At 45.4% G+C, this 27,588-nt stretch overlaps 1 protein-coding gene across 2 annotated transcripts in view; it reads right to left on the bottom strand.

Moving 5' to 3' along the window:
• LOC143957723 (cytosolic phospholipase A2 gamma-like) overlaps nt 1-27,588 on the bottom strand; it is a 204,947-nt gene that overhangs the window by 137,181 nt on the left and 40,178 nt on the right. The window contains exons 1-3 of one of the 2 annotated variants that reach the window (XM_077467423.1): nt 21,550-21,598; nt 1,888-1,910; nt 20-104 (exon numbers count right to left, since the gene is read on the bottom strand). In XM_077467423.1, the coding sequence (XP_077323549.1) occupies nt 20-104; nt 1,888-1,910; nt 21,550-21,585 (144 nt within the window). In that variant the 5' untranslated portion in view covers nt 21,586-21,598. Of the gene's footprint in view, nt 1-19; nt 105-1,887; nt 1,911-21,549; nt 21,599-27,588 lie in introns of those variants that run through there. The other variant, XM_077467424.1, reaches the window with a different exon arrangement.

The following is a 27,588-nucleotide window of genomic DNA, read 5'->3' as shown; positions in this document are numbered from 1 at the left end:
GTCCAGTAAAGAAGTTTACCTCTCTAACCTCCATGCCCAAGGACAAAAGGGTCTTCTTTACTTTTTTCTTCCTAGCATTGACAGCTATGGTTTCCCCTTCTGATCTGTTAAGTGGAAAAAAAGGAAAACAGTATTATAAACAGAATACAGTTAACGTATCTCTAGAGCCAAGGCCTTTTCGTTATGAATAGAACAGGTCATTAAAACTCCTGTCAGTGAGGGAATAAAAATCTCTCTAAAGTGGCAACAATTCCCTCTTGAATAAGCGTACCCATTAGAGCAGCTCTTCTCAACCAGGGCCCTGTGAAATCTTAACAACTATTCTGTCCTGCAGAAGTGAAACGCGTTGATAGCTATATGGGAGGGACACCTCGCCACATATCTAAATATTCAATCAGACATTTTTTTAAAGTACTTTATTATTTGTTTTGGAGGTGTCCTATCCCTGATTAGGAACATTGTCATGTACTGAAAACATCATACATATTTTTTTAATATTCAGTATGGGTATATTTTTCAGATCCTTCGGGGTCATGTACATATTTTAATACATTTGTGAATAAATTGTGTGTTTTTATGAGTACCTGACAAATCAGACGTTGAAAAGTAACAGAAATGTTCCACTATCTAGGGTTGGTTTTGGATTATTTCAAATATATTTTCTGCAAGTAAAATCTGAAGTACTGTTAGCTATATTTTTGAGATCCAGGATGACAGACCCCAGAAGATCTGTCTGCATATATCTACAAAAGAACAATGAAAATAAGCCACACACGCTATAATAAAATACAAATGTTCTCCTTAGAGGCTGGGTTCACACCATAGCGATGCGGGAACGCCGCGAATCCGCGACGTTTTCCCGCATCGCATGCCTCCCGCCGGCAGTTCACACTGCCCTATGCGGACTGCTGGGAGTGTCAATGAAATGTTAATGACACCCCCAGATCAGTCCGCATATTGCAGTGCGATCTGCACACTTGCACAGGAATCGGATCGCATGGTGTGAACACCCATGTGATCCGATTTTGCTGCGGACCAAAAAAAGGGTCCCGTGCGAGTTTGCTGCGGGAGCGATGCGAATTCAGCCATACTATCTGTATGGCTGAACTCGCATCGCTACAGAGATCCGATGTGATTTGCACTGCAGTGCGGTGCGAATCACATCTGGATCTCCCCCCCCCCGCAGCGGTGTGAACCCAGCCAAAAGCATGCGCTATGTTTTTGAAATTTAAGGTTAAACCTGAACTGCAGTTTGGTTTGGGTACAATTGTTCCAAATTTGGACCTCAGCATCAGTCTGGACTATAGGGTGTTCAGCCTGGCCACCGGGGGCATTGTCTCTTCTGGCAGGTATGGAACCACAGTTTGGTTGGGTGCTTTAAGGTAACTTTCTGTCGGAGGCCGTCCAGTGGGAGTGTCACTCTTGCTGTGCTTTCTGGTAGAGGGTATTTAAGATGCGGATGTCACGTGGTTTGGGGTTCCGGTCCAGAAGTATGTTCTGACTCCATAGTCCTCCTGACCAGCCCCCAAGAAGGCTATGGCCTGGGGTGCGGATCCACCCAACTTTCTGTCTCAGGGCTGGCTAGCCCGAGGCAAGGAAACTAAAGGAAGGATTCCAAGGTGGTCCGGGGCCATCTCCGGTCAGTTCTTCATTATTCACTTTGACGCTAAGAGTACCTGAATTTTCCTCCTAACTCTCTGATCCTATTTTGAGATACCGTACGTTAACTGCGTTTTTTTACAAATAAAAATCCCTTTATGCGGATCTGTCGTCAGTCTCTAAAGTTACTGGGCCATCTACCACGGGACACCCCTAGACACAAATCGAGGAGAAGAACCTCCTTCGGGGGTTAGTGCTACACAAATAAATCAGAATGACTTGACTTACCCATCTACAATGTCAACGTTATCCTGTGAGAATACAAAAGACACATTGTTATGTTCAGAAGCAATCTTGTGAATTTTGTGAAGCAAACCAAATGACAAAAAAAACATTTTTCCAGAAATAAATGAAAAGTTCTTGGATGCTTGCAGTGTAAGGACCGTGTACATCAACTTTCCTCCAACACATTTTGTCTCAACAAGTAGGGATGAGCTTTGTGTTCGAGTCGAACATACGTTCGACTCGAACATCGGCTGTTCGCCCGTTCGGCGAATTCCAAACATTATGGGCCGTTCGCGCCAAATTTGTGTGGCGCTCAAGGCCCACAATGCACTGCGATGGCGCAGTGCATTGCTGGCTCATGATTGGCCAAGCATGCACTGTGACCCCGCATGCTTGGCCAATCACAGCGCCGGCAGCGAGGAGAGCCATGATTGGCCACAGGCAGGATGCCTGTGGCCAATCATAGCTCAGGCTGTGTAGTACACGCCCCACACTATATAAGGCCGCCAGCGCGGCGGCCTTGTGTAGTGTGTGTGCGTCTGTAGGAGTTAGTGGGTGTTCTGTGTACCTTCAACACAGTATACACCGATCGTTATCGGCCGATTTTCGTTCTTGCTCTTCTGTAGTGGTTGTTGTCTGCGTGCCCTGACCACAGTATACACCGCTATATCTACCTATATATCTAGCGATATATCTATCTTTTATTTTTTTATTTTTTTTCCCAAGAAAAAGCAGTTTATTGAGAAACATAAATACAAGCATAGTGTGTACATGTACCACAATACAACAGTAATGATAGAAAGTAACAGGAACATACATGTCAATGTATATCAATTGAATAGTAAAAGAGGCAATCATGGGAACAAATAGAGTGTATAAGGCTACTATAGATCAATAAATACTGAGAACAAATACACAGGGATCTCTGAGCAAAGAACACTACAATAGTTGGGGATCCCAGCGGGTCTCCCGTGTTGCCATCCACCCCATAGGGGATCACACTGTGGATGGTTGAGAGGCATCAATTCCGTAGTGCGATATCAAAGGAGACTCGATCCGGGACATTAGAGAAATTTTATTGAATATAGTAGGTTAAATATAAACAGGGGTGAGGGAGGGGAGGTCAGCACTGGAGTGTCTCCAAAAGGAATAAAGAAGGGGGCAGACAGGGAATAGAAGGGGGAATACACGTTGTAAGGATAAGGAGGGTGCAATAAGTAGGATATAGTGCAATCGGGCATATTTCCTCCAAGAAGGAAATTCGGGTATAACTACAGAGGAAGGGATGGCATATATCAACCAAAGGAAGACGGCCCAACAAGAAATGGTGTCCTAACCTTCAATAAATCATACTAGGTATGAGTGGGGGTAATGGTGCGGGAGTTAGAGGCACGGAAATGTATCCAGCATGCCCATTTATTGGAAAATTGTTCATGTCTATCATATGCTTGGTGAATTAATCTTTCCATTTCTTCTATTTTATCCATCTGCTGAAGCCATTCCTCCAAAGATGGGGGCGTCCCAGAGCGCCAATGACGTGGAATGCATTGGGTGGCTGCGTTTATCAAATGTGGGATTATTGAAGACTTATATGTTTTGTGTGAGAGTGGAGTGTGGTGCAACAGGTATTGTGTCGGGGAGAATTCTGGCCGATAAGACGTGATTTCAATTATTGTTTCGTGGATTCTCTTCCAAAAGGGTTGAAGTATAGGGCATTCCCACCATATATGTAAGAAGTTGCCTGTTGGAGCATTACAGCGCCAACAGGATGGTGGGACATCAGGGAATATTTTATGAATTTTATCAGGTGTGCGGTACCACCTAGAGTACATTTTATAACGATTTTCTTGTGCCGACACGTTAACAGACCGCTTGTGAATGTGGTCATAGATCATAGCCCATTGTTGTGTAGTCAATGTGGTATGTAAATCTGATTCCCATTGTTGTATAATGGATTTCTGTGGGGTGGGGTTGGAGCTGAGTAGTTTGACAATAGTTGAAATCACATGTTTTTGTGGTTCCGAGCTGAGGCAAAGGGATTCAAACGGAGTTGGGGCTGTGGTCCATCGTGATAACGGCCTCGTTGATGCGAAGTGTCGGATTTGAAGAAATGTAAAGAATGGGAGGCGTATTTCAGGGAATTTTTCGACCATAGCAGGAAACGTTAATATCTTCCCCTGGTCGAAGAATTGATAAGCTCTGTAGGTGCGTTCCTGAAGAACTTCACCGGAGATAGGCACGATAAGGCCTGGAGGGAAGTCCGGGTTTGAGGAAAGAGGAGTTAGTGGGCCATGTGGCGCATTAATGTGAAGAGATCTGCACATTTGGCTGAAAGCTCTAATAGTAGGGCCTATTAAGGGATGTAGGGAGCAAGATAAAGGGATGGCCTGTTTTGTGATCGAAGGTAGATGGGAAACAGGGAATGGGGCAAACACCTGTTCCAATGCTATCCACACTTTATCCTTTTGGTGTATATGCCAATCAACAACCCTTGCGAGAAGAGTCGCATTATAGTAGGTATGGAGATCCGGTACTCCCAGGCCTCCACATAGCTTGGGGAGGATGAGTTTGGCCCAACTCAATCGTGGGGAACGTTGTGACCAAAGAAAATTTCTACATATTGTTTTATATGAGCGAAAAAAAGCTTTGGGAATTGTTATAGGGATGGCCTGCAGTAGATATAGTAATTTAGGGAGAACATTCATTTTTAGAATGGCTACTCTGCCAAACCAGGAGAAGGGGCCTCTGTGCCATTTTTGGAGATCTGTTTGGAGCCGGAGAAGTGCAGGGGTAAAATTTAGTTCATAGAGCCGTGAAAGATTGGAGGGGATTTTAATACCCAAGTACGTGAGCGCATCATTTTCCCAGCAAAAGGGGAAATTGAGGCGGCATTGTGATACTATATTGTCAGGTAAAGACACGTTTAAGGCCTTCTATTTTTCAAAATTGATTTTCAGATTAGAAATCGTAGAGAAGGCATCAAGGTCTTTCAAGAGGTTTGGGAGAGTAGTAATTGGGTTAGAGAGGTATAGCATGATGTCATCTGCGTATGCCGCAATTTTATATTGATTGTTTTTGATGTTAATGCCTTGAATGGATGGGTTTTCTCTAAGCATGCGGAGTAAGGGTTCTAAGGTTAAAACAAAGATGATCGGGGAAAGTGGGCATCCCTGACGTGTACCATTAGTGATGGAGAAGGCGTTCGATAGGCGGCCATTTACTCATATATGAGCGGTGGGGGTGGAATACAAGATCGATATCATATGAATCAGTCGTGAGGGTATACCGATGTGTTGTAAGACCGATAACATGTAGTCCCATGCCACTCTATCGAACGCCTTCTCAGCATCCAGTGATAAAAAGAAACCCTTACTCTGTGAAGTGGTTAATCAATGATGAACATTAATGGTCTTAGTGGTGTTGTCCCTGGCTTCCCTGCCAGGGACGATCTATCTTTTATAATAGAGCTTGCAGTCAGTGTTAGGAGATTGTGCGTGCTGTCTGCGTGCTCTGAACGCAGTATACACCGCTATATCCACCTATATAGCTAACTATCTTGCTCGTTTTAAATAGAGCTTTCAGTCAGTGTTAGGAGATTGTGTGTGCTGTCTGCGTGCTCTGAACGCAGTATACACCGCTATATCCACCTATATAGCTAACTATCTTGCTCGTTTTAAATAGAGCTTTCAGTCAGTGTTAGGAGATTGTGCGTGCTGTCTGCGTGCTCTGAACGCAGTATACACCGCTATATCCACCTGTATAGCAAACTATCTTGCTCGTTTTAAATAGAGCTTTCAGTCAGTGTTAGGAGATTGTGTGTGCTGTCTGCGTGCTCTGAACGCAGTATACACCGCTATATCCACCTGTATAGCAAACTATCTTGCTCGTTTTAAATAGAGCTTGCAGTCAGCGGTAGGAGATTGTGTGTGCTGTCCGCGTGCTCTGAAAAAGACGGACAGCAAAACAAATTATACAGGGGTGATAACCCTTCCCTATGTTTTCCAAAAAGCTTAAAAATAGTTTTTTGGACTGGAGCTACACTTTAAAAATGTACCAGTTGAAAATTACAAACAGATTCAACTTAACACAACAAACCTACACAGTCCCTGTCTTGTTTGCACCGCCTGTATACTGCTGTTCTGAGTATATAGGGCCTGGGGGCCACATGCATTTCCTTTTTTTAATATGGGTACGGGGTTCCCCTTAATATGCGTACAAGACCCAAAGGGGCTGGTAATGGGCAGGGAGGGCTACCCATGCCATTTTTCTCAATGATTTTCAACCATATTGCAGGAACCAGATATAACATTAAAAGCGCAAGCAGTTTTAAATGATGTTATTTCCGTTAAATGTCATTTTGTGCAGGGACTGTTCTAAACACGGGAAACACGTGGCACTTCACATGCATACTACAGACACCCCCAGGCACCATATTTAAAGGAATATTTCACTTTTTTTTCACTTTAATCGTCATTAAAATCAGTGCTCCCGAAAAAACTGCAGTTTTTAAAAGTTTTTTTTGCATTGACCCATGTCCCCTGAGACAGGACCCGGGTCCCCAAACCCTTTTTAGGACAGTATCTTGCATATTAGCCGTTAAAATTAGCACTTTTAATTTCGAACGTTCGAGTCCCATAGACTTCAATGGGGTTCTAACGTTCATACGGATTTGGGGTCCGTTCGAAAGTTCTGGTGGTGTTCGGCTCATCCCTATCCACAAGTCAATGCCAAAGCAGTTAGCAGTAGCTTCATGTAACGGTACTCTGCACTGGGCACACCCTAATCATCCCTTATGCCAGGGCCATCTGGCACTGCAGATTAGGGATGAGCCGAACACCCCCCTGTTCGGTTCGCACCAGAACCTGCGAACAGACCTAAATTTCGTGTGAACTTTAGAACCCTATTAAAGTCTATGGGACTCGAACGTTCACAATCTAAAGTGCTCATTTTAAAGGGTAATATGCAAGTTACTGTCCTAAAAAGTGTTTGGGGACCCGGGTCCTGCCCCAGGGGACATGGATCAATGCAAAAAAAAGTTTTAAAAACGGCCGTTTTTTCAGGAGCAGTGATTTTAATAATGATTATAGTGAAACAATAAAAGTGTAATATTCCTTTAAATTTCGTAGCTGGGGGGTATCTATAGTATGCCTGTGAAGGGGAGCATGTTTCCCGTGCTTAGAACTGTCCCTGCACAAAGTGTCATTTCTGCAGGAAAAAAAGTCTTTTAAAATCACTTGCGGCTATTGTCGGGTCCCGTAATACAGAGAACACTCAATGAGTGTTCTCTGCATTAGCCGACAATTCATTCATTCATTGATAAAAAAAAAAAAAGCGTGGGGGTTCCCCTGAATTCAATTACCAGGCCCTTCAGGTCTGACATGGATATTAAGGGGAACCCCGTGTCAAATTTAAAAAAAAATTGACGTGGGGGTCCCCCTAAATATCCATAACCAGACCCTTCAGGTCTGATATGGATATTAAGGGGAACCCCGCATCAAATTTAAAAAAAAATTGACGTGGGGGTCCCCCTAAAAATCCATATCAGACCCTTTATCTGAGCACGCAACCTGGCAGGCCGCAGGAAAAGAGGGGGGGACGAGAGAGCGGCCCCCCCTCCCTCCTGAACCGTACCAGGCCACATACCCTCAACATTGGGAGGATGCTTTGGGGGTCTGTGACCCCTCAAAGCACCTTGTCCCCATGTTGATAAGGACAAGGGCCTCATCCTCACAACCCTGGCCGTTGGTTGTGAGGGTCTGCGGGCGGGGGGCTTATCAGAATCTGGAAGCCCCCTTTAACAAGGGGACCCCCAGATCCCGCCCCCCCTGTTTGAAATGGTAAGGGGGTACAAAAGTACCCCTACCATTTCACAAAGAGAGTGTCAAAATGGTTAAATAAAACAAACACACTTTTGAAAAATTCCTTTATTAAAAATAAAAAAAATAAAAAAAAGATTCCAGCGGTGCTAATCCACTCTTGCTATCCAGCGACGGGTCTCCGGGGTCCAGCGATGGATGATCATATCCAGCGACGGGGGATCTCTCAGTCCAGCGCTGTCCATACATCCTTCTTCTGTCTCCACTCCGGAGACACTGCAGAGATCCCAGCGCTGACGTTTCTTATATTAGGAGGGCGGGGCCACTCGTCACCTGACCCCGCCCCTCTGACGCTGTAGAGGGAAGCCAGGGGTTCCCCAGTGACGTGTGGGTGACCCCGCCCCCTCTGATGTAACGCAGGTTTCCGTTACATCAGAGGGGGCGGGGCCTGGCTTCCCTCTACAGCGTCAGAGGGGCGGGGTCAGGTGACGAGTGGCCCGGCCCTCCTAATATAAGAAACGTCAGTGCTGGGATCTCTGCAGTGTCTCCGGAGTGGAGACAGAAGAAGGATGTATGGACAGCGCTGGACTGAGAGATCTCCCGTCGCTGGATATGATCATCCATCGCTGGACCCCGGAGACCCGTCGCTGGATAGCAAGAGTGGATTAGCACCGCTGGAATCTTTTTTTTATTTTTTTTATTTTTAATAAAGAAATTTTTCAAAAGTGTGTTTGTTTTATTTAACCATTTTAACACTTTCTTTGTGAAATGGTAGGGGTACTGTTGTACCCCCTTACCATTTCAAACAGGGGGGGGGCAGGATCTGGGGGTCCCCTTGTTAAAGGGGGCTTCCAGATTCTGATAAGCCCCCCGCCCGCAGACCCTCACAACCAACGGCCAGGGTTGTGAGGATGAGGCCCTTGTCCTTATCAACATGGGGACAAGGTGCTTTGAGGGGTCACAGACCCCCAAAGCATCCTCCCAATGTTGAGGGTATGTGGCCTGGTACGGTTCAGGAGGGAGGGGGGGCCGCTCTCTCGTCCCCCCCTCTTTTCCTGTGGCCTGCCAGGTTGCGTGCTCGGATAAAGGGTCTGATATGGATTTTTAGGGGGACCCCCACGTCAATTTTTTTTTAAATTTGATGCGGGGTTCCCCTTAATATCCATATCAGACCTGAAGGGTCTGGTTATGGATATTTAGGGGGACCCCCACGTCAATTTTTTTTTAAAATTTGACACGGGGTTCCCCTTAATATCCATATCAGACCTGAAGGGCCTGGTAATTGAATTTAGGGGAACCCCCACGTTTTTTTTTTTTTTTTTATCAATGAATGAATGAATTGTCGGCTAATGCAGAGAACACTCATTGAGTGTTCTCTGTATTACGGGACCCGACAATAGCCGCAAGTGATTTTAAAAGACTTTTTTTCCTGCACAAATGACACATTGTGCAGGGACAGTTCTAAGCACAGGAAACATGCGCCCCTTCACAGGCATACTATAGATACCCCCCAGCTACGAAATTTAAAGGAATATTACACTTTTATTGTTTCACTTTAATCATTATTAAAATCACTGCTCCTGAAAAAACGGCCGTTTTTAAAACTTTTTTTTGCATTGATCCATGTCCCCTGGGGCAGGACCCGGGTCCCCAAACACTTTTTAGGAAAGTAACTTGTATATTACCCTTTAAAATGAGCACTTTAGATTTCTCCCATAGACTTGTATAGGGTGTTCCGGCTTTTCGAATTTGCTGCGAACAGCCCAAATTGTTCACTGTTCGCTGAACAGGCCAACAGGCAATGTTCGAGTCGAACTTGAAGCTCATCCCTACTGCAGATGTGCCCAAGGTGCATGGGAGACCCTGCAGTCCCCCCCCCCCCATGCCCTGTCATAGCAGGAAGGAATCAGCAGTTTCAAACTGTATAGGTACAGCCACCAACCAGCATGACAAGGAGTGGGAAACTGAAGAGTTAAAGTGGTTGTAAACCCTTACAAACCACTTTGACCTATGGGTAAGCCTAGATTAAGGCTTACCTGTAAGTCCAAGAAATATCTCCTAAACCTAAAAGACAGGCACCACTGTCTACGGCGCATGCGCCGCAGACAGCGGCGTGCAGGCGCACTATCGGCGTTAGCAGTATGCTGCTGCTAGCGGCAATATGCCGTTATTGGTGGCTTCCGTGCGCATGTCGTGGGAGTGACGTCATCGCTGCTCCAGCGCTGTGAGTGGCCAGAGCAGCGATACCCAGAAGAAGATGGACGCTCCGTACTACAGGGGACAGCGGTGACATCGGGATGCATAGTAGCCCATTATGATTTACCTTTGCAGGGAGACAAAGAAGAAGTAAACCCATCAGGGGTTTACTTCCTCTTTAACTTCCTCTTTAACAGCTACAGCTGATCTGTAGGGATGAGCCGGACTCCCCCCGGTTTGGTTTGCGGCAGAACATGCAAAAAATTTGTGCAAACACCATTAAAATCTATGGAACACGAACATGAAAAATCAAAAGTCCTAATTTTTAAGGCTTATATGCAAGTTATTACCACAAAAAGTGTTTGGGGACCCAGGTCCTGTCCCAGGGGACATGTATCAATGCAAAAAAAAGTTTTAAAATTGATGTTTTTTCAGGAGCAGTGATTTTAAAGTGGAGGTCCTCCCACCGTTGCAAAAATTAAAAACCAGCAGCTACACATACTGCAGCTGTTGGCTTTTAATAAAAGGATACTTACCTATCCTGGAGTCCAGCAATGTCGGCACCGCAGCTGATGTTTCTATCAGTGGTCGGGTGCTGCCGCCACCATTGTGGGTAAGAGAACCTGGCAGTGTAGCCTTGCGGCTTCACACTGGGAACTATACTGTGCATGCACGAAACTCCGCTCCTCTCTCTTACTGGCCCAGCGACAGGGGAAGGAGGAGGGAAGAGGAGGGAGCCGAGCTGTGACATCAATATCCGTGGCTGTGGGAAAAGGAGGTATCCTGTCCCCCCTCCATCCCAAAGGTGCCAATTGTGGCACCAGAGGGGGGAGGAAATAAATGAGCGGAAGTTCCACTGTTGGGTGGAACTCTGCTTTAATAATGTTTAAAGTGAAACAATAAAAATGAAATATTCCTTTAAATATTGTTCCTATGGGGGTTCCCTTAGTCTGCCTGTAAAGTGATGCATTTTCCCCATGTTTAAAATAGTACAGCAGCAAAATGTCATTTCTAAAGAAACAAATGTCATTTAAAACTACTTGTGGTTGTATTGTATTGCCAGCTCCTGGAAAAATATACATAAAAAATCATTGAAAAAAACAGTGTTGGTTTCCCCCTCCATTCTATACCAGGCCCTTAAGGTCTGGTATGGATATTAAGGGGAACTCCACGCCAATTTATTTATTTTTAAAATGGCGAGGGGGTCCCTCCTAAAATCCACCCTGCATCAAATAAAAAAAATGGTGTGGGAGTCCACCCCAAAATCCATACCAGACCCTTATCCAAGCATGCAACCTGGCAGGCCACAGGAAAAGGGGGAACGAGAGCGTCCTTTCCTGAGCCATACCAGGCTCCATGCCCTCAACAGATCCCGCCCTCCCCTTTTGAATGGGTATCCCACACCTATTCGCATAGGAGGAGGGATCTGGGGGCACCCTTGTTAAAGGAGGCTTACAGTTTCCGATAAGCCCCCCACCTGCAGACCCCCACAACCACCGGTCAAGGGTTGTGGGGATGAGGCCCTTGTCCCCATCAACATGGGGGCAAGGTGCTTTGGGGGACCCCAAAGCAAAGTGTAAGAAAGTGATGGAAGGCACGTTATCCAGTACATTGATCAAGATGTTAAGGTTTATTCATGAAAAAAAGGGGGGGGGGAGGGGGTTGAAACCCTACAGAAAGTATCTACGTGTTCATAAAATAAGGTTAAAAGTATACACATTAAATCAGAAAAATAGACATGCCCATGCAAGGGCAAGTTCTAACGTTTTTTGACGTGTTTCGAGGAAAAAACCCTCTTCAGATCCTTGTAGAACGACAAGAGAGGTCTACATAGTTTTGTGGATCAAACACACAGGGGAGTGGCTGATTGGGAGGAGTGACACATGTTAAGTGATGAGTTCTCCTATGCTCCAGGTTTGTCCATATCCCACCGCTCTAAATGTCATAAAGAGATAAATTCATATTTTCTTATTGGCAGTTCAATGTGTATCATGGATGGCAGTTCAATCATGTCTCACATGGATGGAGACAGCTAATATCCTCATTGCAACACAAGACCACTTTCTGTTTGGAGTTACCTAGCTTCCTTACAGAAGCAACTGTCTCCTGTTCCCAAACACATGCATGCAGGCTGCATCCTTTTTGTAAACCTGAATGCAGGCACAATCAACAGATACACATTGAACTGCCTTAAGAAACATATAAATGACATCTCTTTATGACATTTACAGCAGTGGGATGTGGACAAACCTGGAGCATAGGAGAAATCATCACTTAACATGTGTCACTCCTCCCAACCAGCCAGTCCCCTGCATGTTTGATCCACAACACTATACAGACCTATCTTGTCATTCTACAAGGCTCTGATGAAGAGAGTTTTTTCCTCAAAACACGTCAGCCAAACCTTAGCACTTGCCCTTGCATGGGCATGTCTATTTTGCTGATTTATTGTGTATACTTGCAACCTGATTTTATGAACACGTAGATACTTTCTGAATGCATTCAACCCCCCCCCCCTTTTTTCATGAATAAACCTTAACATCTTGATCAATGTACTGGATCACACACCTTCCATCTATTTCTTACACTTGGCTTACTTCAGACCACCCCTGGACAGTTTAGGCAGCGGGATTCACATGATCTTCTTTTAATTTATCTCTTCCTTTGAAAGTACTACCATTTTATATCAACAAACGCCTTCATGAGCACAGGAGAAAATTCTTTCTTTGTTTACATTGTCACGGGACCCCAAAGCACCCTCCCCATGTTGAGGGCATGTGGCCTGGTATGGTTCAGAAGGGGGGTGATCTCTCACCCCCCCTTTTCCTCTGGCCTGCCAGGTTGCCTGCTCAGATAAGGGTCTGGATTTTGGAGGGACCCCATGCCAATTTAAAAAAGAAAAAAATTGTTGGGGGGTTCCCCTTAAAATCTCTACCAGACCCAAAGGGCCTGGTATGGACAGGCCTTGAGTGGTGGTGGTGCCCTAAATCAAAAATATTGTTGGAAGCTAGCATCATCATGATTGAGGAATAGGACAGGCAGCATAGGTAATCTTCAAGGGATCCCAGATCCATAGCAAATTCAATTAGTTACATCAGAATCAGGTGCTTGATAGCTGCAGATCCAGGACTAATTCATTTTTATAAATGTGAGCCTATCAACAGAGTCTGTGGACAGATGCACACTTTGATCAATTACAAACCCTCCAGCAACACTGAATGTGTGTTTGGAAAGCATGCTGGATGCAGGACAGGCCAATAGCTCAATTGCATATTGAGCAAGTTCTGGCCAGTGGTCCATCCTCAAGACCCAGTAACCCAGTGGATGTTCTATTGGAAAGGTCTCAAAGTCTGCTTTTGCCCCTATCTATTTCTGCACCATATAATGCAGACACTGGCTATGGTTGGCTATGGTTGCTGGAACCAAGCAGAGAAGCATCGGTCAGCCGGCCACCTTCTCCACCGCTCCTTCTGTGCCTGACCGAAGCCTCAGCTACACGTTGTCCAGGACCAGGAAATTGTAACCTCCCGGGGTCTGGAAATGCATTACACAAACTTTTCTTCAAAGTCTCATGAAGATGTTTCATCCTCTGCTCCCTCTGTGAAAGCAGGGTGAGTTTTGCAACCTTGCCCTTGTAACCTGGATCAAAAAGGGTTTCCAGCCAGTAATGATCCCTCTCCTTGATACCATGAATCCCAGGGTCAGAATCATGGAGGCCATGCAACAAGTTTTCAGAGGCATTCAATTATGAGTCCTTTGGGTCACTAAGGATCACATTATCCGTAACTACCTCCTCCCAGCCAAGTACAATTCCTTGCGTTTCTGGGGACTGAAAACCATCCCTTAAAGACTGCTGCGTGTAATCGTCCTCCTCCTCTTCTTCCTGTGTGTTTGGTGGACCCAGTGCCCTGTCCACGATTCCATGAAGCCCTGTCCATGATTCCATGAATGTGCTCCAGCAGGAAGACTAGAACTACAGTGTCACTGGTGCATGCTATGTGACGGGACAGCGCACGCATCCTCGATCAGTAGCCACTGGTGTGGCAAAAAGAAGCCAAGCTCCCCTGACCCTGTCCTTGTGCAATACTCTCACAGGTACTCATTGATGGCCCTTTGCTGTGTGTGCAGCTGCTGCAGCATTGCAACGTTGAGTTCCACCTGGTGGGCATGTCACAAATGAGGCGGTTGGTGGGCAAGTTGCATTCCCTTTGAATGTCAGTCAGCCAAGCACTGGAATTGTATGACCAGTGGAAAGGACCACAGACTTTTCTGGGCTGTCTCAGGAGATCCTGTAAGCCTGGGTACCTGGTCAAGAAACGCTGCACCACCAAATTTAGGACATGTGCCTAACATGAAACATGGGTCAAATGTCCCTGTCGGAGGGCAGAGGGGAGTTTGGTGCCATTGTCCCATACAACCATTCCTGGCTGAAGCTGGTGTGGTGCCAACCACCTCTGAGCCTACCCCTGCAGAGCTGACAGGATCTCTGCCCCAGCCTCTAGGCAGACCAACTCAAGCACTGCATGGCATCTTTTTTTCCTGATTGCTTGCATAGCCCCTTGAGCGCTTATGGAGCACTGCTGGTTCAGAGGACAATTATACAGAAGAGGCCATAGAGGAAGAAAAAGAGGAGGGAGGGGAACATGCAGATGTTGTGGCAGACTCACCACTAGCTTTTTGGAGGCATGGTGGCTGAACAAGCTCCAATACTGAACTCTGTCCTGCATTCTGCCCTTGCCTGCTGGGCCATGAGTCATTGTTAATATGAACCTTACTGCTGAACGCCCTGTCCAACTATGCCAAAACATTGCCTTCCACATGGCGGTAGAGAGCTGGAATGGCCTTACGCAAAAAGAAATGGCTTTTTTTTAACCTTCCACTGTAGTACAGCACATTCCTCAAATTCACGAAAGGGGGCAGTGTCTACCAGCTGAAAAGCCAGCAGCTGCAGTGCTAGCAGTTTGGCTAAACTAGCAATTCGACGCTGAGCATGCGGATGGCTGGGAACAAGTTTCTTTTTACGGTTCAACAACTGGAGTAGGAAAACTTGCCTACTGAAATCAACTGGTGGTGTACTGCTAGCAGATTGGCTGCAAGCACTTTTGACACCTATTGCTATACCTTCATTCCTCTCATTGCAGGTTTTTGAGAGGACTGGAGGTACAGTAGGGTTCAGATGGGGGCAGGGAGTCACCTGTTTACGTAAACCACCATGACCCCGCCCCCACTGACAACACGGGGAAAGCCATAGGGAAGTCCCCGTGCATCAGAGGAGGGTGGGGTCATCAGATGTTATTTAAGAAGTGGCAGAAGAAGTGGAGCGTCACACTACTGAAGACTCCTACAAAGGCGGATCGTGCGGAGGGCGCAGAGAAGATCCCGGAGCAAGATGCGGGACAAGAAGAGCGAAGGAATAAGAAGATGAAGAAGAAGAAGATGAAGAAGAAGGTGGAGAAGAAGAACAACATGGAAGGAAGACCAGAAGAAAGAAGATGAAAGAAGAAGCGCAAAGAAGAAGAATTTAATAAAGGACTTGTCAAAAACTGTCTTTTGTCTTTTTTAACCTTTTGCCACTTTTTTTGTGAAGTGGTAGGGGTACATATGTACCCCATTACCAATTCACACATGGAGGGCTGGAATCTGGGGGTCCCCTTGTTAAAGGGGGATTCCAGATTCTGATAAGCACCCCGTCCGCAGACCCCCACAACCACTGGGCAAGGGTTGTGGGGATGAGGTCCTTCTTCCCATCAACATGGGGACAAGGTGCTTTGAGGGGCTACCTCAAAGCACCCTCCCAATGTTGAGGGCATGTGGCCTGGTAAGGTTTAGGAGGGGGGACGCTCTCTCGCCCCCCTCTTTTCCTGCAGCCTGCCAGGTTGCGGGCTCGGATAAGGGTCTGCTGTGGATTTTTGGGGGTACCCCACACACTTTAAGCATTATTAAAATCATTTTTTTTAAAAACAGTTTTTTGCATTGATACATGTCCCCTGGGGCAGGACCCAGGTCCCCAAACACTTTTTCCGACAATAACTTGCATATAAGCCTTTAAAATGAGCACTTCTGATTTCTCACATAGACTTTTAAAGGGTGTTCCGCGGCTTTCGAATTTGCCGCAAACACTCAAAATTGTTTGTTGTTCAGTGAACTGTCGAACAGCCAATACTCGAGTCGAACATAAAGCTCATCCCTGATTGTGGCTCAATAACATGGCCAGCAGCAAAAAAAAAGGACGGGGGCGTGGCCTGGCGCACGAGGGTGATGGAAGCTTGAGACGGAGCTCCGGTACAGAGCAACGGCTTTCACAGCAACCAGGGACGACACAACGCACCATGGGCAGACTCTCCAAGGGGGGACCCCAGCACAACCACCCGAGGACACCGGGAGCCTCTAAAAACAAGGCGATCCCCGACATTTTTCTGTCCCAGGGACAAGGAAGGAGAGGCCCAGCGGAAGCCAATATGGCGCAGGCTGACACGAGGGAGGAGGAGGAAGAGGACTTTGACACAGAATCCCTGGCGAACTCCGAGGAGCTGGTAAGACACTCTTCCCCTCCAGACCACCCTCTTACACACGCTGCAATGATGGAGATAGCTGCAGACATTAAATCGTCTTTCTCCACGGCCATAACAGACCTTAAAGCAGACTTACTAATGCTGACAGAGCAAATGGCGGCAGGGGAGAGAGCAGGCAAGCAGAGGGACAGGGCTCTCCAAAGGCTAGAGGAAGTCTCACAACAGCAATCCCTGCATCTGATAAACGTCAATAGACATTTAGAGGACTTGGACAACAGGGGACGGAGATCAAATATTAGAGTCAGAGGAATACCGGAGACGATCGCCCCTGACCAAATCAGATCAGTACTCTGCTCAGTTTTCAACAAGCTGCTAGAAAGGCCCCAAGAATCCCCCATAGAATTCGACAGAGCACACAGGGCGCTCCGACCTAGAGCTCCTGAACCTGCTCCACCTCGTGATATCATTTGCTGTCTCACAAGTTTTACACTGAAGGAAGAAATCCTCCAGAAAGCGAGACAAAATGACCAGATTTTTTTCAATGACACATCAATTCAACTGTTCCAAGACCTCTCTTCTATCACGCTGAGAAATAGGAGGGCTGTCAAACCATTGCTTGATGTCCTCAGAGAAAAAGGAGTACTGTATAGATGGAAATTTCCCTTCGCCATACAGGTCTCCTATAACGGAAAAACCCACATGCTGCGCACACCAGATGAGCTACCCGCTTTTTGTAATTTCTTACAAATCGATCAAATAGAATTACCAGAATGGTACCAGGAATTCAAGCTTCCTCCCCCGGTTACCTCTCAAGCCTCCCCTTTGCGAATCTCACCAAGTAAATCGCCATTTGTAAAAGGTTTGGGCGGAAAGAAACAGAAACTCTATGATAACTTTAATCTCTCCACCCCACCGCACAAATCTAGTAAACTCAGAGACAGCCGCTGAAGCCAACATGCAATTTACTGATCCGAAGACCTGGACTTACTGATTTATTAGGAATAATTGTGATTAAACGTTTTCCATAGCCATAGCGTAACTTTGGCAACATGTTTTAATTTTTTTTTCCTTACAAACATGACCTTTTTTGCTTCAACCACAAGATGGCAGCACCATACCATAAAAGGATATGCAAACTCTCTCACATACTTTCTATGCTGTCTAACACAAATAAGTGAATTTATTTTTTCCTGTCTTTACAAACTAAGCTCAGGAACCTTACCGAGGATTCCTACACCAACCTGAAGAACACCACCAGACCACCGGAGCAATGACACCCAGATGGCCGTCACTTCTGCTACCCTTGCTGAAGACGCATCGACTTACACGAAGTTCCTTTGCGACACTCCATCAACTACACATAGCTTTTCAACCAGCTTACAAGGTAAAGATTGTCCTTTTCATTTTTCATTTTTCTTTCTTTTTTTCTATGCATCGGCATCGGGACACTATTAAACATCCAACTTTCCAAAGCCCGGATACGGTCGACCACTTTCACCTAAGAGATCAATCGAACTGATAGTTTGAACACAGTGTTTTCCAATCCTACAGGAACTATAGATCTCTACAATCCTTCACCTATATTGACTTAGAGGGTCCACCCCTACTTTAAGCCTGTAAGGAAATGACCCTATCTACATCAAAATAACTTGCTACTATGACCCTTTGTTTTTGCATACGCTTAACCCACAGGCTAACCTTTTTGTCTTCAGGACCAGTAGTGTGGCTCAGGGCTCTGAGCTATTCGTCCTCCCGGATCTGACATTTTCTTTTTCTAATTGAGAGCCGTTGCTCTCCTGGTTATTTTCATGACATTTAACAGTTTTGTTTACTTATTGTTGTTACTTATCTAGTAATTATCTATAGGTATTTGCTCTCAGTGGGTCCACGCCACGCTCCCACAGAGAAACGTTTCTTTTTACTATACATACTTACGGATCTTATCCTTTTATAAGTATCTTCTCACAAATATACAGACGTAAAGACGATTGTTGCAACGTTTACGTCACCTACGTTAACACTCCTATCTTACTTTCTGAATTTTCTCCCTCTCCTTTCTCCTGTAGCTCAACCTCCTTCTTTCCCTCCCCACCCTTATATTCTTTTCTTAGTCAAACCCCCCTCCCCCCTCTTTATCTCCTTCCCTCTACTTTCTTAACTTCCAGTTGTTAATTATGGCTTATCTAGAACTGGGCAATTCACCCACCATAATATCACACAATGTTAATGGCTTAAACATTCCCACGAAAAGGCATACATTATTACATGAACTCAAAAAAAGCAACCCGCAGATAATATTCTTACAAGAAACACATTTCAAAAGCTCACAAGTTCCCAAACTGACAAACAACCTTTTCACACGAGCATTTCATGCTACAAACCCACAGGCTAAAACAAAAGGAGTCTCAATCCTCATAAACAAGAACTTTAAATTAGATGTCCACCACCAACTAATTGACCCTGAAGGTAGATACCTATTCTTGAAAGGGACATTAGGCAACAAGCCGATCACCCTGGCAAACGTATATTTCCCTAACTCCTCCCACGTAACTTTTTGTAAACTAGTAGTAGACGAACTTAAAGGCTTCGCGGAGGGATGTATAATCCTGGGAGGAGACTTCAACATCCCATTAGAACCACACCTTGACACCTCCTCTGGCAAATCAAGTATAGCTTACTCCACCTTAAAAAAAATCAAAAGTCTCTTACAATCTCTTGCTCTCATTGACACATGGAGATCACTGCATCCCACAGGAAGGGACTTTACGTTCTATTCCTCAGTCCACAACAGATATACCAGAATTGATCACCTCTACATCACACAAAGAGATATACAAAATTTGACAAAGGTTAAAATTGGATCTATTGGTTTTTCAGACCATGCTCCAATTGCATCTCAACTTAACCTCTACAACAACCATCCCTCCTCCTTTAATTGGAGGCTAAACCTTTCACTTCTGGCGGACCCAGCTGTTCAGGCCCAGATCCTCAAAACATTAAAAGATTATTTCTCTGAGAACATTTCTCGTGAAACCTTCCCAATAATGGTTTGGGAAGCTCACAAAAGCGTCATAAGAGGAGAACTGATCAGATGGGGGGCTAGAAAAAAGAAGGAGAAAGAAAAACATATAACTGACCTAGACCAAAAAATTTACAGACTTGAACTAACACACAAAAGATCCCTAGCCCTTTCAGGCCTAGCAGAACTTACATCAGCCAGGAAAGAACTCCAAGACCTGCTTGATAATAAAACTAAACGGAATTTATTCTTCCAAAAATCCCTGTATTACGAACACAGGGATAAGGGAGGGAGATTACTAGCGAGAGCACTTAAAGACACTATGAATTCAAACAATATCTACAAGATACACACCAGACATGGCTCTATTACCCATGACACCAGAAGAATAGCAGACACATTCCACTATTACTACTCAACTTTATATAACATACCAACACAAACAAGGATGCAACCAGGCTTCACCACTAGAGATCAAGCAATCATCTCTTATTTAACGGAATGTACAATGCCATCTTTACTTCTAGCTGATACGGACACCCTAGAAACACCGATTACCACAGCCGAAGTCTCTAAAACTATCCACGACCTGACAAACGGGAAAAGCCCCGGTCCAGACGGCCTGACGGCCCAATACTACAAAATCTTTGACCACACTTTATCAGAACATCTAGCCACTGCATTTAACTCAATTACCTTAGGTAGTAGACCTTCCAGTGAATTTTTAGCAGCCCACATAACAGTCATACCCAAGCCTAACAAAGATCCCTCAGATTGCACGAACTATAGACCCATATCACTCCTCAACCTAGACCTCAAAATTTTAACTAAAATTATTGCCAACAGACTGAGACCACTGCTAAATAAGCTTATTGGACCTGAGCAGGTGGGTTTTATGCCCAATCGTGAGGCAAAGGATAACACTACTAAGTCCATTAATCTGATCCACAGGATGAAGAGGGAGGGAGTCGGAGGCCTTCTCTTGTCAACTTATGCGGAGAAGGCCTTCGACCGAGTCGCGTGGGACTTCATGTTTAAAGTATGTGAATATGTGGGATTTGGACAAAACCTAATGAAATGGATGCATGCTATTTATGCGAACCCTAGTGCAAACATCAAAGTGAATGGCTCACTATCAAAAAAAGTTTCTATCAAAAACGGTACAAGACAGGGTTGTCCACTCTCACCCCTACTCTTCATCCTGTCGATCGAACCCCTAATCAGAACCATAAACAAACAAGAAGCGATCCACGGAGTCAAGGTTCAGAACAGAGAATACAAAATAGCAGCGTATGCAGATGACCTGCTCTTTTACATCACACAACCACATATATCAATTCCCAACCTATTGAAAACATTCCAGGACTTTAACCATCTTTCCAATTTTAAAATTAATCAAAAAAAATGTGAGGCCCTGGTTTTGAATTTAGATGCACAAACCGAAAAATTAACAAAATCCAATTGCCCATTTAAATGGGAACCAAACTCCCTGACTTATCTAGGGATACATCTCTCCCAAGACCCTAATTCTTTATACTTACTCAATTTCCACCCTCTCCTGACAAAAATAGAAACAGACCTAAAAAAATGGACGAAAGGGAAATTTTCATGGTTTGGCAGGGCTGCAATTTTAAAAATGGCGATCCTGCCAAGACTATTATACCTATTTCATACCCTCCCAATAGAGCTACCCGAGTTTTTCTTCACACGTCTCTCCCGCATACAAAGAAACTTTCTGTGGGCAAATAAAAAAACCACGCATCAAACTTACATACCTTTATAGATTAAAACAAGAGGGTGGGATCGGACTTCCAGATTTCAGAAAATATTGCCAGGCTGCACAATTATCCAGAATTATAGACTGGCATTGCCATGCAAACCACAAGGACTGGGTAAACCTAGAGAAAGCCCACTCCACCTTGGACATACCACATCTCCCATGGACTAAATACTTAAACCTCCCCCTCTCAATCAAACAACATCCCACTATTAACAATACACTCAAAATATTTAAAAAAGTTGCTGTCCCGCTAGGATTATCCACAGACATGGGACCCCTTTCGACACTAGCCAATAACCCAGATTTCATTCCCGGTCTTAACAACCCAAAGATGTACACTACCTTTCCTTCTGATCCTCTACTAGTAACACACTGCATCCATAATAACAAACTGAAATCTAGACAGGAACTAAACAAAACACTCCCAACACACCCCTTATCAGAATGGTCATACATGCAAATACATGACTTCATTACCAACAACAAACACAAAGACCAGATCCTTAGACCCATGTCCACATTTGAACTCATATGCTTAAAGAAAACACCAACCAGAAAAACAACCTCTACACTATACAAATGGCTTCTTTGTCAAAATAAAACTGAAAGAGACAAATATAAACTCAAATGGGAAAAAGATCTCAATACCCAATTCTCCACAAAACAATGGGAAAAAGCAAATTTCTTCACACACAAATGTGCACTCAGTACAAAAATGCAAGAAATCTCTTATAAGATTTGCACACAATGGTACATTACACCTCTCACCAAATACAACTGGTCCCAGCAGCACTCCAGAATCTGTTGGAGATGTGGTTCCGAAACGGGCTCCTTCCTACACCTTTGGTGGAACTGCACACTTTTGAGACCCTTTTGGAATCAAATCCGATACTGGACCAACCATATTACAGGCTCACACACAATCCTTAACGCAGCTTGGTGTCTATTGCACATAAACAACCTTTCATATAGAACATATAAAAAATCCTTGATCAGACATTTCCTCAACGCAGCCAAAAATTTGATCCCACTACATTGGAACTCACGCTCTCTACCCTCAACTAGAGACTGGCTCCGTAAAGTACATCATATCTATGATATGGAAGAAATTATCGCTATTAAACAGGGCTCTATTATTCAATTTAGGCAAATGTGGGAACCCTGGCGTAATTTTTGCAAGACACAATTCTACCGTAATCTCATAACATGATGTGTAAACGTAACTGTTTCTTTTTTTCTGTAACAGAATATTATTGGGAAAGTTTCGTTATATTGAACAATACATGCCTTTCTTTGTTGTATTTACTTTTTACCAAGTTATCCGAACTACCAACCCATTCGTATCCAGACTATTACATCACGATGGTATGATCACATTCACCCCCCTTCATACTTATATAATAGTTGTAATAATCTACTTTCATATGTGACTGTCTTCATATGATTCACTACTAAGATTTTTTCTTTTTTGACCAATCTCAATGTCCATAAGTTCCTTACTGTTATACATTTTCTGTGACGCTTATACCCTTTGTATTTACCTCATTCTTTCTAATAAACTTTATTGTGATAAAAAAAAACAAAAAACAAATACCATCAAAAGAAAGCTCTATTTGTGGGAAGAAAAGGACGCAAATTTCGTTTGGGTGCAATATTGCATGACCGCGCAATTACCAGTTAAAGCAGCGCAGTGCGAAATTGGAAAAAGACCTCTGGTCCTTAAGGTGTTTATTGGTCCGGGGCTGTAGTGGTTAAAGACCAATAATGGACTATCAGTGTGATTCAGTCGGTGTGCTGCCCCTAAGCTGGCCCCCGGAGGGCATCCTGCCTTGTTGGACATGTGCCTCCTCCTCCTCTCTCCTACCAGGCACCCACGTGGAGTCAGTGCCCTCATCATCCCCTCCCTCTTCATCACTGGAGCAAACCTGGCAGTATGCTGCAGCTTGTGAAACATGACTGCCAGATTGCTGTCCTTCTTGAGCATCCCCTCTCTCTGCACTCACGCTACTGCCTTCCACTAGCTGAGTATCATCATCAGAGCCTACAAAACACTGGCATCCTCCTGAAGTATGTACCCAACACTGTGCTCAAAGAGTTCAGGAGACTCCTCAGGAGGACATGGTGGGTCTAGGGAAGGAGTCACTGATGATGACATTGAGAGGAGGGAAGACGATGTGTTGGCAGCTGCTTTGCTAGTACCCTGATACTGGGTGAGAGAGGATGAGGAGGATGAAGAGGGCTTGGTCATCCACTCTACCAAGTCTTTGGCATGATGCGGCTCAACATGTCCAGCTGCCGAAAAGAAGGACAAGCGTGTCCCATGGCCACGTGCTGATGATGAGGATGCACCGCGTCCACGACCAGCACTGTTGTTTCTAGACACAGAGCATGCTTGCCCTCTTTTATCGGCTCGTGCCTGTCTGCCTCTCCTTCTTGGCCTTCCAGACATGGTAATGGCCTGAAGGGAGATGTGGAAAACCAGCAATTGGGTAGTGTATATTGTGCTGGAGGCACACAACACCCACTAACTCCTGCAGATGGCAGATGGCTCAATTAGAGAAGAGCTATATAGGTGGATATAACGATGTATACTGCGGTCAGGGCACGCAGACAACAGGCACAATCTCCTACAAACTGACTGCAAGCTCTATTACAAAAGAGCAATATAGCTAGCTATATAGGTGGATATAATGGTGTATACTGCGGTCAGGGCATGTAGACAACAGGCACAAACTCCTACAACTGACTGCAAGCTCTATTACAAAAGAGCAATATAGCTAGCTATATAGGTGGATATAGCAGTGTATACTGCAGTCAGGGCACGCAGACAGCACGCACAATCTCCTACAACTGACTGCAAGCTCTATTACAAAAGAGCAATATAGCTAGCTATGTAGGTGGATATAACGGTGTATACTGCGGTCAGGGTAGCAGACAGCACGCACAATCTCCTACAACTGACTGCAAGCTCTATTACAAAAGAGCAATATAGCTAGCTATATAGGTGGATATAACAGTGTATTCTGCGGTCAGGGCACGCAGACAGCACGCACAATCTCCTACAACTGACTGCAAGCTCTATTACAAAAGAGCAATATAGCTAGCTATGTAGGTGGATATAGCGGTGTATACTGCGGTCAGGGCACGCAGACAACAGGTACAATCTCCTACAACTGACTGCAAGCTCTATTACAGAAGAGCAATATAGCTAGCTATATAGGTGGATATAATGGTGTATACTGCGGTCAGGGCACGCAGGCAACAGGCACAAACTCCTGCAGATTGCTAACAGCTCAATTACAGAAGAGCAAGAACGCAAAATCGGCCGATAATGAACGGTGTATACTGTGTTGAAGGTACACAGAGAACACCCACTAACTCCTACAGACGCCAACACACTACACAAGGCCGCCACGCTGGCGGCCTTATATAGTGTGGGGCGTGTACTACACAGCCTGAGCTATGATTGGCCACAGGCATCCTGCCTGTGGCCAATCATGGCTCTCCTCGCTGCCGGCGCTGTGATTGGTCAAGCATGCGGGGTCACAGTGCATGCTTGGCCAATCATGAGCCAGCAATGCACTGCGATGGCGCAGTGTTTGTGGGCCATAAGCGCCACACGAATTTAGCGCGAACGGCCCATAACGTTCGGTATTCGCCGAACGGGCGAACAGCCGATGTTCGAGTCGAACGTATGTTCGACTCGAACACGAAGCTCATCCCTAGTCTTCGGTAATGCCCATGGGTTCCAGACTTTAGGCCGTCATTGCCAGCAATGGATTCTCAACAAAATATTAAAAATGAACATTTTATTGATGATTATATTATCCAATTACATTTGAGCCCCTGAAAATAGGGGGGCTGTGTATAAAAATGGTTGCAGTTCCTAACATTTGTACTTCATATTCACGTTCAACCTCTTGAATTAAAGCTGAAAGTTTGCACTTCAAATTCATTTGGATTGTTTCATTTTAATTTTGTTCTGGTGGCATACAGATCCAAAATATGAGAGTTGTGCCTGTGTCCAAATATATATATATGGACCTAAATGTACGTTACTTCTCACAGATAAAAAAATATATATACTTAGAATTTTATGGGATATGACTACCAAATGTTAAGAAGATAAGATAGAGAAAAAAACTTGTCAATGCATATTTTGTATTTTATCCTTACCAAAGAACTTTGGTTCAACAATAACAATATAAATTAACAATTCAGAACAGTAAAAGACTGCATGGTAACAACACCTAGGATACCATCAAACATAAATAATCAAATATTAATAGCTACCTGTTCTAAGACTACAAATGGTAAAGGAACAAAACAACATAAAATACTGATAGAGTTTTACAACATTTTGTGCCTCTGGGCAGACCTCCCCCCATACCACCGTCCAGAGCACTGTGTACATTGCAGGCCTCCCCTCAGACCAGCGTCCAGAGCACTGTGTACATTGCAGGCCTCCTATCAGACCACCATCCAGAGCACTGTGTATATTACAGGCCTCCTCTCAGACCACCATCCAGAGCACCGTGTACATTACAGGCCTCCCCTCAGACCACCATCCTGAGCACTGTGTACATTACAGGCCTCCTCTCAGACCACCATCCAGAGCACTGTGTACAATACAGGCCTCCCCTCAGACCAGCGTCCAGAGCACTGTGTACATTACAGGCCTCCTCTCAGACCACCATCCAGAGCACTGTGTACATTACAGGCCTCCCCTCAGACCAGCGTCCAGAGCACTGTGTACATTACAGGCCTCCCCTCAGACCACCATCCAGAGCACTGTGTACATTACAGGCCTCCCCTCAGACCACCATCCAGAGCACTGTGTACAATACAGGCCACCCCTCAGACCAGCGTCCAGAGCACTGTGTACATTACAGGTCTCCCCTCAGACCAGCGTCCAGAACACTGTGTACATTACAGGCCTCCCTTCAGACCAGCGTCCATAGCACTGTGTACATTACAGGCCTCCCCTCAGACCAGCGTCCAGAGCACTGTGTACATTACAGGCCTCCTATCAGACCACCATCCAGAGCACTGTGTATATTACAGGCCCCCTCTCAGACCACCATCCAGAGCACCGTGTACATTACAGGCCTCCCCTCAGACCACCATCCTGAGCACTGTGTACATTACAGGCCTCCTCTCAGACCACCATCCAGAGCACTGTGTATAATACAGGCCTCCCCTCAGACCAGTGTCCAGAGCACTGTGTACATTACAGGCCTCCTCTCAGACCACCATCCAGAGCACTGTGTACATTACAGGCCTCCCCTCAGACCAGTGTCCAGAGCACTGTGTACATTACAGGCCTCCTCTCAGACCACCATCCAGAGCACTGTGTACATTACAGGCCTCCCCTCAGACCAGTGTCCAGAGCACTGTGTACATTACAGGCCTCCCCTCAGACCAGCGTCCAGAGCACTGTGTACATTACAGGCCTCCCCTCAGACCAGCGTCCATAGCACGGTGTACATTACAGGCCTCCTCTCAGACCACCATCCAGAGCACTCTGTACATTACAGGCCTCCTCTCAGACCGCCATCCAGATCACTGTGTACATTACAGGCCTCCTCTCAGACCACCATCCAGAGCACTCTGTACATTACAGGCCTCCTCTCAGACCGCCATCCAGATCACTGTGTACATTACAGGCCTCCCCTCAGACCCCCATCCAGAGCACTGTGTATATTACAGGCCTCCCCTCAGACCAGCGTCCAGAGCACTGTGTACATTACAGGCCTCCCCTCAGACCACCATCCAGAGCATTGTGTACATTACAGGCCTCCCCTCAGACCAGCGTCCAGATCACTATGTACATTACAGGCCTCCTCTCAGACCAGCATCCAGATCACTATGTACATTACAGGCTTCCCCTCAGACCAGCATCCAGAGCACTGTGTACATTGCAGGCCTCCTCTCAGACCACCATCCAGAACACTGTATACATTGCAGGCCTCCTCTCAGACCAGCGTCCAGAACACTGTGTACATTGCAGGCCACCTCTAAGACCACCATCCACAGCACTGTGTACATTTCAGGCCTCCAGTCTGTACAATCCCCTCAGTCTGCACAACCCCCCCAGATTTTACAATCCCCTCTCCCCCTGTCTGTACAATCTCCCCAGTCTGCAAAACCCTCCTCCCCCCTGTCAGCATAATGCTCCCCCATTTGTGCAATCCCCCCTCCCCCCAGTCTGCACAAAATCAGAAGGAAAAGAATCAAAGCAAAGAGATCCGGTGAGAGAGGAGGGTTTTTCACAGAGAAGATGGCTCACTCACCAATTATACCTCCCCTCTCAGGCTGGTCTCCCAGGTCGGCTGAACACAGTGCATGCATTGCAAACAGGAGGCTGGAGTGTGGGTGGAG

This window comes from Lithobates pipiens, unplaced genomic scaffold (genome assembly GCF_037356315.1).
Source record: "Lithobates pipiens isolate NorthernLeopardFrog02 unplaced genomic scaffold, aLitPip1_a1.2 Scaffold_55, whole genome shotgun sequence".
Classification (NCBI taxonomy): domain Eukaryota; kingdom Metazoa; phylum Chordata; class Amphibia; order Anura; family Ranidae; genus Lithobates; species Lithobates pipiens.
This window is presented reverse-complemented; position numbering and strand designations above follow the sequence as displayed.